This window comes from Mus caroli, unplaced genomic scaffold (genome assembly GCF_978045245.1).
Source record: "Mus caroli unplaced genomic scaffold, Mus_caroli_1 scaffold_12, whole genome shotgun sequence".
NCBI lineage: Eukaryota > Metazoa > Chordata > Mammalia > Rodentia > Muridae > Mus > Mus caroli.
The window spans coordinates 29,886,691-29,900,617 of NW_028227267.1; the positions used below are offsets into that span (position 1 = coordinate 29,886,691).

The 13,927-nt window shown below is 40.0% G+C and overlaps 1 protein-coding gene across 8 annotated transcripts in view; it reads right to left on the minus strand.

The window, feature by feature from the left end:
• The window catches only part of Ccser2 (coiled-coil serine rich protein 2), a 96,244-nt gene that overhangs the window by 38,503 nt on the left and 43,814 nt on the right, over window positions 1–13,927 (minus strand). For 6 of the 8 annotated variants that reach the window (XM_021181385.3, XM_029469324.2, XM_021181388.3 and 3 more), the window contains one exon: window positions 5,739–5,901. In XM_021181385.3, coding sequence (XP_021037044.1) covers window positions 5,739–5,901 — 163 coding nt within the window. Of the gene's footprint in view, window positions 1–5,738; window positions 5,902–6,530; window positions 6,750–13,927 lie in introns of those variants that run through there. The other 2 variants (XM_021181389.3, XM_029469325.2) reach the window with 2 other exon arrangements.

Here is a 13,927-nt window from a genome sequence, read left to right on the forward strand (position 1 = left end):
GTGAGCACATGCTTGGCTATGAGAGAGAGGCTTGCTCTTCCTCCTCTCTATGTTCTTTTGAGACAGGGTTTCTCTGTGTAGCCCTGGCTGGCCTCGAACTCAGAAATTCGCCTGCCTCTGCCTCTCAAGTGCTGGGATTAAAGGCGTGCGCCACCACACCTGGCTTCTTCTCTATTTTCTAAGTCACAATTTTTACTTCAAAATTAATCTTTAGCATTTTTTAACCATTAAAACCTTTCATGTAGAAGTTGAATAGACATGCTTTATGGTAAATATTTAACTCTTTAAATGCTATCTCTGGCACAATTCTAACCAAGACTCTAGGACGTTATCTTGTGGAATCATTGAATTGATTTGACGAGTTAGAAAAAGATCAGCCAAAACTGACACTCACCACCTTAGGGACTTTCTATCTGAAACTAATAATAAAGATAGGATGGAATTTGGAGACCCAACACACAAAAACAAGACAAGAAGGCAGCATTCTAAAAATGGATACACAAACACATTCGCCTCCTCTTTGAAAAAGCAACGAAGGCAATTTAATATTACATGGCCTTTTAACCAAGCAACAGATATCTACACAAAAAGAAATAACCTCAAAAATTAACAACAGACCTGGAAATAAAATGCACAAGTATAAATTTCCTATGTACCAGGAAAGCAAACCTGGCGTCTCTTGGCTTACAGATGCGTTTTCAGACGCAGGACACACATGTATGCATACACACACAGCATGCAGTCCAAATGAGTTTTCAGATGCAGTGTGTATGTACACACATAGCCATGTGTGTATGTATCCATGTGTGTATGCACACACATAGCCATGCAGTCCAAGAAAGACAATAGGTCAACTGAAACTTTATTTCTAAAAGTCATCAACAAACTTTAAAAGTGAGAACACCATTTAAGAAATTAGAAAAGACACAGACTAGAAGAAAATATTTCCCATACATGTATCTGATTCAGGACTAATATCTTAAATATACAAAGAACTATTAAAATTCAACAATATAAGGATAACTCAATTTAAAAACTTGGCAAAGATCTGGGCACCTTTAGCAAAGACGAGATATAAATGGAAAATAAGCATCTGAAGAAAATGTTCAGCATTGTATATCATTGAGAACTGTGGATTAAAACAAGGCACCACTGAACACCAGTCAATGTTCAAAGCACAACACCAAACGCTGGTAAGAATGTGGACCACCAAGCACTCTCATTCACGGAGGGCAGGGACAGAACGGGGCAACAGGCCATACCAACAACAAATCCTGGAGAGGGAAAGCTGATTTACTTGAGAATTTCTTTTTCAAACTTTTTATGACAAGGAAGAATGAGACTCACATAATACTTACTGTGACAACAGGACAACAGGAAGAGGAAGCAACAGGTCAGGGCAGTGGTGGGATAAACAAGCAATGATCAGAAACTTCCAAACCTAATGAAATAGTAATCTACATATCCAAGAAGCTCAACAAACTCCAGACATGACAAGCCTCGTCACACCATCATCTAACTCTGAGAAGTCAAAATTAAAGTTAGTATTTTTTAGATGGCAAAGAAAAGTGACTCCTGATGTGGAAGAACTGTTAAATAAGAGTTGAGTTCTCATCAGGAAGCAAGAGGTCAAAACATCTTAAAAGACTACCAATAAAGAATTCCACACCTAGCACAGCAATCCTTAAGATAAAAAAGAAATCTAAAATAGAAGACATCTCCAAGAGAATAAAAACTATGGGAACCTGCTGCTAGCCTACCTTCCTTCCCTACGAGACTGTGTGATGCAGAATACCGTACCTCTTCAAGTTTGTCTTCAGTAACAAACATATCAAACCAGATGATCAGCAAGGACCCAAAGAACTTGGGTAACAATGTACGCTAGACCTTAGAGACATCGATAGACTATCTACAGATATTAAATTAGTAGCAAAAAAAAAATGCCACAAAGAAAAGTCCAAGTCTAATTTAAAATCAATAAAAATCCTTCACAAACGCGTCTCAAAAATACTTAAGGGGATAGCTCCCAATTCATCCTAAATGACCCATAACCAAAACAAAATCCACCTCAAAAAAACTAAACTAGCATTTGAGAATAGATACATAAGAATCAAAACAATCAGAAATGTAAAAGGTACATGCTAAAAAAAAAACTGACTTGTTCAAGAAATAAATGGCTGGCTAAATATCTCCAAGTCAATATGACATACTGTACTAACAGGATGATAAGATGGAGAAAGAGTCTACTGAAAAGCCACTAGAGAAAACCCAGAGTGTCACCATGATAAAAATATTCAACAAAGTCTGAACAGAAGGGAATGTCCTTAGGTTGATAAAGGAAATCTATTTTAAAAACAAAATGCAACAAAACAAACAATACCAACCATTCTTGACAGTAAATAAATGTTTCCCCCAAGTATCAGAAACAAGGCATAAATAGCTATTGGCTCTCACTATTTCTATTCAACACCATGCCAAAAGATTGTGCAAGAAAGAAAACTATACAGATTGAAAAGAACAAAGTCAAACTACCTGTTCTCAGATGAAGTCAAGTACATAACATCCTAAAAGCTAAGGACAAAGTTAAGCGTCCTTTGCATAACAATGGAGTTATCATGGTTGAATAATTACAATAAAGGAGGACACTGAGCCACAAGGTCACAAGTTTTATAAAGGACGCACAGAAGGATCAATAAAGAGGAGCTAATCCAAGTCTCAAACTAAGAGTAAAAGTGACACACCCCACCTCCAAACAGTATAATACTAGGATTCCTAAAACTTAAGGCTCTCACCTATAAAAATGCTACTGGAGGTGCAGAAGATTGTATGATAGAGTCTGGCATTTTCAGGTTTACCATAACTGAACCTCAGCCTAGTAGAATTGGAATGGGGGGAGGACCTGGAAAGATAGCTCAGCACTTAATAGCACTGGCTGCTTTCCCAGAGGATCCAAGTTCAAGTCCTAGAACCAACATGGTGGCTTACAACTATCTCTAATCCCAGTTCAAGGGGTAATACCACACTTTTTCCCAACTCTGCATACACCATGTACACAAGGTGCACAGACACACATAGGAACAAACATCTAGACACATAAAATAATAGAAAAGAAAAGAAACTGAATGGATAACATGGAGGTAATTGTCTCTGTCCTTAGAAATGTCCCAACTGAGGCTGAGTATAATTGTCTATCAGGAAAGTTAGAAAACCTCGCCTCCTCCCAAAAGTCCAGAACCCTAAACTCTGATTCCCTATATATTAGCAGGTACAGAAGAGAGGTCTTTGCTCAGGTAAATTTAAGAATGAACAAATAAAATTATTTGTTTAAATGATGGCTGCATTATACCTGTTTCTATAAATTGTGACTTTGCAGGATTTAGTGAAAGCTGAATGTCCGACATTAAGACACTAATCCCTACAGTCTCCAGTCAGACCTGTAGGACTGATCAAAGTAACATCACTTACTCTGAGCTATCCTAGATAGAACATACACACACTGCTGCTGTGCACTCACGGTATCCCTTCCCATCCCTTTATCACGCACCCATTATCACAGCAATAACACTACAGTGTAAGTATCCACGTGCTTGCCTCTCCACAGCCTCTATATATTACTCATATGTGCATGAAATGGCATAGACACAAGTCTTTTCCTAGCTTCAGTGTAACGATGTCTACTATTAAGCCATATCAATGCAGAATTCTATCATATTTAACACAATAGTCCAAGAAGTCATTACCAATCCACAACTTTCACTTCTCATACTATCTTCAAATTCATATCAGCTCAAGACTTTAGGGGAGCATACAATATACAGGCTACTAATGAGTATTAAGCAAATGAACACATTTTAAAACTAAGCATTTGGGGTTTTTTGTTTTGTTTTTTCTTTTCTTTTTTTTTTTTTTTTTTTTTTTTTTTTTGGTTTTTTGAGACAGGGTTTCTCTGTGTAGCCCTGGCTGTCCTGGAACTCACTCTGTAGACCAGGTTGGCCTTGAACTCAGAAATCCACCTGCCTCTGCCTCCCGAGCGCTGGGATTAAAGGCGCATGTGTTATGGTTTGAATATGACGTATCTCTCACAGGCTCATGTTCTGAGTGTTTGATCCCAGATGGTAATGATATTCTGGGAAGCTGGAGAATGTATGGGAGGAGGCTGGTAGAAATGGTTGACCTTTTGCAGGTTATACCTGGCAGTTAGTTCCAGCCTCAAACTCTACTTCCTGGTGTGTAGTGATGTAAGGAACCTCTGCCATTTGTTCCTCAAACCACGAGCTTTGCCATTCCTTTCCTGCTCTGATTGACTCAAACTTTGAAACTGAGTGAAAACAACCCTATCCTGTCTGTTAGCCATTTCTGCTGGGTGCTATGGTGACAGTGAAGCAAAAAGAACTTGACACTCAATGCTTGTCACTTAGGCTTCATACACCAGCCTTAGTTTAACTCACTATAAACACATATCTCAGATTAGACAAGAGGGATGCAAGGCAATCTTTACAGCAGGCTCTTGCCTGGCAGGATCGACTCGGAAGCTGTTCCCATCGAAGCCAGAGTGTACAACAGAAGTACTGTATGCATTCTGCTAGACTGCCTAATTGCACCCTTCTGAGTGTTTACTCCAACACAAAGACTCGGGTGGATCCAATTTTTCCTTAAACTACTGAAGAATATTTTATCAGACTAGAACTTGTTCAGCTTATACAGAAGAACATAACAAAGAAGAGTTAAGAATATTACTCGGTCACCCAGGACCTATCCAGTGTACATCCAAACTCACACGTGATAGCTCCCTCTGTATTTGTCTTTTACAGTGAATAAATCCAGGAGGAACAAATGCTCCGTCTTATACACAGTATGCATCTGCTGACAATGTGTCAAACTTTGTGCTTTGCTTTGCTTTGCTACAGGACCCTTAGCAACAACCCTGTTTCTTATTTTAGAGAGCACAGAGGAACATGTATTTTTCTTCTATTAATTTTCGTCTCAGTGTAATACACTCCATGATAAACATAAATAGTTTGTGGAATGAGATGTTCAAAAAATTTTAATTAGAAAAAAAAATAAAAACAAAACTGCCACTGTTTACCACAAACCAGCTACAGCACACACCTTCATCCTGATCCATGGAAAATACTCACAAAAAAGCATTTTTAAGCCGCTCACCAATGGTGCACTGAAGACTGCAGTGTGCAGAGCGTTAAACAGACTTAACTTGCAAAGCTAATCTACAGCAGGTGAACCTCTGCCCCCAGGTGTGAATGGCTGTGACCACATTATAGGACACGGTCTGATCCAATTTCATACCATTCTATGCTTCAAAATGCAAAGTACTTCTAGTGTCATATGGCCTCCTTTATCAGTATTTGTGGAATTTTATATTTTTAACTTGTAAGCAAAATAAAACCAATAACTTAGTAGTTACTTTTTACAATATTATTTTTAAAAATTATAAAATAATAAAGTCAACATTCATTAATTCTAAAATTAAGAGCCCCACCTCAAGTCAATCACAACTTAACAGTTTCTGTCATAGGCACAAATGGCATTTGCAAACCTGTGAAAAGCTACTAAGAAAAGACTTCAGCTAGGGAATGATTAGTTACTGCAACAATTACATATCACGCATAACCTGAGCTGGTTTGGGTACTTTGCAAACCAGGCAGTATCAGCTAGGAAACAGAACTGTTAGTCATGTTAGGCAGAGGACAGACATGAAGCCATAGTTAGAGCAGACTCACCTGCTCAAGTCACTTTTTCCATGGTGATGGTAGTGATCAGGATGGCTAAGGTGGTAATGGTCCTGTCCACTCCACCTCTGGGGTGGCCTTTTCCAAAATCCGTCCTGCGACTGTCGTGCATTTCTGTCTGTTCGGTCAAAGCGGTTCATATTGTCACACTCCACTGGGCAGATTAAAAAGCAACAGTCTATAAATATGTGCACACTATAAAAAGTTAACTACTAAGCCTGATAATTAAATGCTGCTAAAAGTATTTTTTAATTCTAAATGCACCAACCATGTATGCTAAATAATAAAAAAAAAATAGTTTTCCAAAGGAAACCAGTTCTTACAGTGAAAACTGAACTTCATATATGCAAACTGAAGTAAATTACAATACTTCTCTAGCAACCACTTAAGTGAACAACTAGCTGTTGGACTGTTTTAAAATACAGGAAAACTTTCCTAAAATCAACATTACCTATTTCAAATACAAACAATGACGATAGGAAAACGTAGATCTTAAGAGCAGCACAGCACCCATTCTTAGAAAGGAGTGCCTCAATTATGTTTCTCAGCCTCAAGAAGCACAAATTAAACTTTCATCATAGACGATCGTGTTTTTAAATAAAGCTCACACTTTTAAAGCATAAACTGCTCCAATCTGCCTGCGACAGAGCTGGCTCAGAAAGCTAGACTGTTCCTGAAGCCAAAGCCAGCGCTCGTAACAACAAACAGTCCACTCCTGAAATCCGAACACCACAGAACCTCCACAAGAATCCCTGAGGCGGCCGGCCGAGCCTCTTCACTCACCCAAATGCAGTGCCCTCACATCTCGGAGCGCTTTCTGAGAAAGCTACTCGGTACAAGGGAGACATTGTGCTGCCGGCTGCCTACTCAGACATAGTTGCACACAAGGCGCCGCTCAAACAGGCCTTCCTTCCTGCTCCACTCCCAGCCCTCCCTGTGGGAAGCAAGCCCAGCCTGCCCTGTGACTCCATCTTCGCTCCGTGCTTACATAGCTACTCAGTTAGGACTGTTACTAAAAATACTCCTAAACACTAACCCATGCCACGGAACAGGAAGGGCCTCTCCAGTCCAAGAACTAAATGAAAAGGTTCACAATTCCTTGTGATAAAAACCTTTACATATCAGTATAACCGTGATTTTTAAAACTTGTCTTAACTGTCTGTAATCATTAACCAGATACTTGGCTTTGAAATTTGCTGATTGTCTCATTACAGAAGATGAAAAAGTTGCTCATTTATACAAAGATGATGCAGAAAGAGCATAGCAAACAACTTAGCCTCCCTCACAAGCACACTCAGGGTTGTGTGCAGTCAGGAGGAGTCTGCACACACTGTTCTCTTTTGTAGAGACAGCTTTTAAAAGTATAACATGAAATTACTTCCAATAATGTCTTGTCCTTTTATTGTTAAAATTATGAGAACTTAAGTTTGGTTGTGAAAAACCTAAGGAAAATAAAGGTCTAATGATTGCTTCATTGAATGATGGCAGTAGAAGTGAGGTGGCAAAGGAAAACTTAAAAAGTAAATCTTAAAAGCTTAAAGCATATTTCTGTGTAGCCTCTTCAGTAACAAGCCCAGCAAACTCATGGATGCTCACACTCATGGGTGCACTGAGTCCCAGAGCATTTGCACCTGGCAGTAAAACACCCCTCCAGTTCAGCTACTTTTACCTTTAATTTGGAAAGAGAAATAGCTAGTACCAAAGAAATCAATGTTGCTATTAGAATGACCAGGTATATTGCTAGAATAAAAATCAGCATATTGCAAAGAGTAGCAAGAGGCAAGCAAACAGGCCAGATGGCCACACGTGAGATCTACGGCATCACACAAATTACTGTGTGTGCTGCTTTAGTGACCAGACTCCAAACTAGGGATCATTAAGAAACCTGAACTCAATCCTCACAGAGGGTTAGCTGGACACACATCTGCCACAACTGCAAAAGATCAAAGATCAAACTTGAGACATAACTTTCAGAACTCCTGAGAGTTCTCCTGGGAGTGCTACTCCTACACTCTCTCCAGCATCTACCCGTCCAGCACATCTCTACAAACATCAGAATCGAGCTAAGATGGTACTATTAAAACATTAGTGGTAGTTATCCGGGAAATACTAAGACAGTTCTTTACAGAACAAAAGATACAGAATAGAAAGGAAATAAAAACAATAGATTCCCAAGACGGAGATAAACCAAGTTCTAGGGCCTGCAAGGAACAGAACAGTGTGACCACAAAGGAATGAAGTCCCCCTGAATGTGTAATGCTGTACGAAGATGGTACCTGTGATAAATCTCAGAGGAGGACAAGCCTAAAGCTACTGCAACTCAAAATACTAGAGCTAAGTTAAGATGCTGATCTAAAAACACCTTCGGCCAAGCGTAACCCTAACCACGACCTGAAGAGTTTTTTGGAGAGCAGTTTCCTTCCTTCTGAAGGTGGTCACTAGTTCCAAATAACAAATGGCAGCATACTTTAGTTCTAGTACTCTAAGAGACAGATAATCTGGGTGTTAACCCGCTGGAGAGAGAAAAGGATCTAACACAGCTAACAGAGGGTTGTGGTGTGAGAGTGGCTATGTGAGGCTAGGGATCATTTTCCCTGGTGTGATAAAGGAACACAACATGATATCCTAGCTTTTTCTCTTACAACTTCCAAGTCCCATGAGAGTAAGGATGACAGAGATAATAATTGTTGAATAAGTAATTGGCTGAAAGATAGGATGGCATCATGACTCCCAAAGCCTGAGGTGAGTGCACTTTATAGAAGGTTTTATGCTATCAAGAAAGTTTTCAATTGGAATTTAGTTTTTAAAAAGAAAAAAAAAATCATGTAAAGTCTAGTCGGCAAGTGACCTTTGTGTGGGAGTCAGAAAGTGGTTAGGAAAACATCCTTTCAACAAAGTCTAAAGTCTAAACAGCGTGGCTATATACAGAGAAGATATTCACTAGGGCAAGCCACTAACCTGAGGATTATACTCTGATGTGCCAAATGCCAGGTGTGTGTTTGTGGGCGATGGGTTGGCCATTAGAATTTCCTAAACAGAGGAAAGGCAACACATCTGTGTTTCTGACATACCAGAAATATTGCGAAACACACTACAACAGAAAGAGGCATCCCACAACAGAAAGAACCAATTGCAAACATCCAATAGCCTTCCAAAAGAAATTCAGATTGCAAAACTGTTTCCTTATGAAATTCCTTGGTATACTAATTCAGGTCAAGGTTTAGAAAAAAAGAACATCTTGCAAAATTAAAACAATCTCTCACTCAGTACAACTCTTCCTTCCAAGTCACAACTCAAGCCTAAATGTTTCATGATCCCTAGCCCACAATTCCATGCCTCCTGGATTTCCCTCTGAAGCACCTCGCCCTCTGACCTGTTGCCAGTCCCTTTAAACTAGACGAAGGTCTTTTCGGTACAGTATATGGTGAAGCTAAATGCTTTCAGAACAGGGAAAACTGCAGAGTCTGGTCTTCTCTGCTTTGAATCATGGCTAAAAGGTCTACATGGCACTGGGGAAAATCCAGAATAAAAGGTCTACATGGCACTGGGGAAAATCCAGAAGAGTTCTTAGGAGTCATATATAGTGTTGGCAGATCTGTCTCAACTAGTTCAGAATTAAAAGACACTGCATACAAAAACAAAGATGCAAAACATTGTAATGAATATGGCAGCAGTTTATGAACCTACGGTGGGAGCCAGGAATGGTGGTATACACCTTTAATTCCTGTACTCAGGAGGCAGATGCAAGTGAAATCTCTGTGGCATCAAGGTCAGCCTGGTCTACACACAGTTGTAGGCCAACCAAAGCTACACAGACCCTATCTCAAAAAAACAAAACCAAATAAACAAAAACCAAGAATGGAGCACAGAAGACAGACAGTATAGAAAAGGGTTTTCTGACTAAGTCTTTCCTGCAAAAACAGCCTGAGCTCTGAATCAGGCCTGCAAGGACATAGGAGCAGGGTGACAGCTAAATTCAGAGCAGGCATCAGGAACAGATGAACACCTTCAGAAAGTATTCACAGGATTCTAAAACAAATACCACCCCATCTTCCTCACTGTCTATGAAAATTTTCCATTAAAAAGAAATTAGAGAAAACCACCTAGGTATCTAAGCTTGAAGATCTGGGATGAGTCCAAAATAATAATAATAATAATAATAATAATAATAATAATAATAATAATAGCAGATTGAGGCTCGAAATAAAATAATATCTCACACAAGAAGAAAGAAGACAGATGGTCTACCTCAGTCACACAGAGGATAAACAATGGGATCTCTGAACACCCTTAATTTTACAAGGACATAGGAAAACAACTACTAACCGACAGGGAGAGAGGAAGAAAACTGGGCAATGAACACAAGCCTGGTCCAGAAACCGGAGCACTTGGCTGCCTGTTTACCTTTAAACTTCTACATAAACTTCTCAAAAGAACAAAAGGCGCCTTGTAAGTGTTTGCTTTATCTTTACTAAAATATTACCATATTGTAAAGAACTCCCAAAAAAACCATCACACAGCTACATCAAAGGTAGTCAATCAAACACACACTTGCCCAGTCTCAAACCCCACACATCTTAAGGAACATCTGCTCAGTTAGGATAGCCATTCTGAGGCTGTGGGGCTCCACCTCAGGCTTGTTCACTTTCACTATTAATTACATTTTTTTCTTCACGTATCCAAGACTATTTAAGGAAAAACTGTGACAGAGTTAAAGCTAGAAAAATAGTTGACTTTGTCTCCTCCTTCACGACTCAGGTGCCTTTCACCTGTGCTGTCATTCCACATGACCCAGTGCTGCTCTTTCTCATCTCCACCACAAATGTCACAGGACAGCACTTAGAGCTTTAAGTATGCAAATGTTTTACTTACTTCCCTACCAGTAAGTAGTCAAATGTTCTATTAGCATACATAAACTATAGCATCATCCTAAACTGCATTAGTGTTACATAGTCATCCAAGAGTCACCACAACACTCAGAAGTACATGTCCCCAAATTCTAGACTGTAACTTAGTGTAATGGTTATTACACTAAGACATTCTTTCCTCCCCTGGCTTGGTACACACATCCCACACTCAGAGACTAGCACACAAATGCGATCATCAGATAAGCCCTCTCTTCCTGACTTCCTCCTTTTACAGAGCCTACAGTCATGGCTCAAAAGGAAACATTACTCTTTTATCAAGAGGCTCGGAGTTCTAAACCTCCATGTATCCACACACAAACGGGACTTGGCCATGGATGCCTTGTGCCCCCAGCCCAAGGTGGGTGGCCACTAGAACATCCTGGAATTCAATGACCAGCTAGTCTAGGCAAAATGAGGAACTTAAATTCCAGAAGAGACTCGGTCTCAAACAATAAAGAGGTGAGCAAGGGAGAAGCACACGCCTTATCAACCTCTGGCCTCCGAGCTCATACACAGACAGGAAAACACGCTCCCACATACATGCACATACACAAACAACCCCCAACACACACACAATGAACTTTCTATTCAGTAAAGGAACACCTGTTCCTAATGAGGTCATATAACCTGTAACCAGATCAAGTCCTTATGGAAGGTTTCACTGGCGTGCCTGTCTTCTTTGGGGTACAAATGCCAATAATACCAGCAGAATTAATGAAGCTGAAACATGTTAGGGTTCAGAGACCCAATGCAACTTCTTCTCAAACTTGTATAACATTCTGAAATAGATGCCAATGACCACTACAGTCAGCAGTCAACAATATGTTAAAAGATCCCTAACCTACCAGTCCTTCCAGCATTCTTATCCTACAGCCAAAAGTATTTAAATAGTTACTTTCCACCCTCCTGTAAACATAAATACTACTCTATTTTGGGTACCTACAGAAAGAACTAATTTTAGGTCAATACTGGTTTCTTTAGTATTTTTTCAGTGCAAAATAGTCAATATTGTGTTTTCTTTTAGGAAAACATCTGTACCATATATGTACTGCTACTGGAGTTCCTGTCTACTTCACACTCATGTGGATTCAATAAAGACCTCAAATATTTGCAATCTCTCTGACATTCTTTGTCTGTCTAACATGAGAATAACTAGGCTATGCTCTACAAATGAGAGAGGTTCTAAGACTGGTTTGATCTGTGCTTCATGCATCAGCTTAGAAAGGGAATAAAATTTCTAAAGAGAAGTTGTAGTAACCCTGTCAAAGTGGCATGCACTACCTTTGCTGTGACTTACCCCAAAGAGAGAAATCCCTCAGCCTTCACTACCAGCCTTGACAAACATGAAAACAAAAGCATGCCACATCTCCTGCAGTATTAGGTCTTGTTGTGTGCTCAGTCGTTCTTGATGGTTTACATTTTATTTTCTTTTGTGCTCCAAAGCAGTGTAGCCTTTGATCTCTCAGATTTCCCAGCAGCAACACAGTTTCCATCACCTACTGAACTGCTATACTGTTGTAGGGAATTCCATTCTATAGAGCTCTGGAAAGCAGTGTCTACCACTACATCTCCTGGGTGCTCGGTATCATCTCCCAGAAGTACCCTCAGGCTGGCAGCTCAGCTTCCTGCTTTTCCTGGTGTTGGCTATAATTTTTCTTTCTTAGGACTGGAACTCCATTCTGGCTGCAGCGGTACCCCAAGAGCCAGACGCACCACAGGAAAGTCACTCCTGTAATAATGCCTTCAGCATTTCACTGAACAGATTTATAAATCCAAGCTCAGTCATAGCCTACTGAGCTTCTCACTGTTAGCAATTTTAGTGGGGCAGGCTAGGTCATAACACATGCTGTCATCATGGTTAAAATGAGTGTCCTGATTTTAAGCTGTATGTACGATGTGAGTTTCTGCTTACCGAGTTCTACTTCAGTGATTTATCCTAAGAATAATGAGCCCAAAGCAGCTGCAGACTCCTAAAATAATGAACTCCTCAGTAATCTATACAGTCTCAGAGGCTATGCCATCCCAGGTAATTCAAGATCCATGAATCAGGGAAATAAACACATGTTCATTCTTTAGACTGTAACAGAGAACCTTTTCCAGAAATGAAAAAAGGAGTCTAACCAATAGCAATATGACTGATGTGGTGGGGAGAAGAAAGCACACTTAGAACAAATACACTCAGTTTCTGAAAATACCCACACTGTTCTAGCATCATAAAAAGGAATTCATCCTTTGTACTGTTTTCCCTGCTCCTGGGGAAACCTGAGATGCCATACAAATGTTTACTGACAGAGAACCCTCAACGGTGTCAGCCATTCTTCCCAGAACAGCAGGACTGTTCAACCCCACTCCCAAGGGTGTCTTTGGCTCTCTTACTATTTCCGAATACAGAAACCCTGGGTATGCATGCTATACTACTGGAGACAAGAGAACAGAAGATCCCTTCTGCACATAAATTATCTAAAGCCCTACATTGTTGGATACTGGGACACAGTGATAAAGGAAGACTAAAATTAGAAGTTGTGGATTGGTTCTAATGTTATTTGTGTTAATTCAGCTCCCAAAATTACACAGGAACCTGCCCGACTGCTTTCAAGAGACTAGGTGACCTGCCCCCAGTTGGCTTTGACTGGTAAATAAAGTTTCCAGCAGCCAATGGCTCAGCAGAGAGACAGAGGCAGGACTTTTGGGGAGGCAAGGGACTCAGGAAAGGGGAGAATCACCATTGCCAAGAAAGGAATAAGATGCAGAATTGAGAGCTATAGAAGAGAGAGTGTACAATCATGCAAGAGTTGGGAAGAGAGTAGCAAAGATGGAATATAGGTTTTAGTGAGTAATAATTCAGAAGTATCCAAGGGGAGGGGTTAGCAATGTGGAAGTGTGGGAGTGGCCCAGTCATTCAGCTGATTTAGGCATATTAGATATAAGGCTGTGTGTGTGTGTGTGTGTGTGTGTGTGTGTGTCTTTCATTCAAGAATCCAGAGCATTTGGGTAGGCAGCAAGGAACTCAAGCAGTCACCACCAGGGAGATTAGAGCAGATTAAGCACCTACCGGTACAGAGGAGTCAAAAGGTAATGTATGGCTCAGTCAGAAGGTGAGTGCTTTCCCAGAGCTGACCTTAAAATAGTTACCAGATATATTATACCGCTTTACAGTACAAATGCTTCTCTACGTGTATTTCTTTTGAAATTCAAAATAAAGAAAAGTGAGGGAAAACTGGGTTGTTAAACACATACATACACTACCATTTGTTTCGATAAAGGTATAGAAAG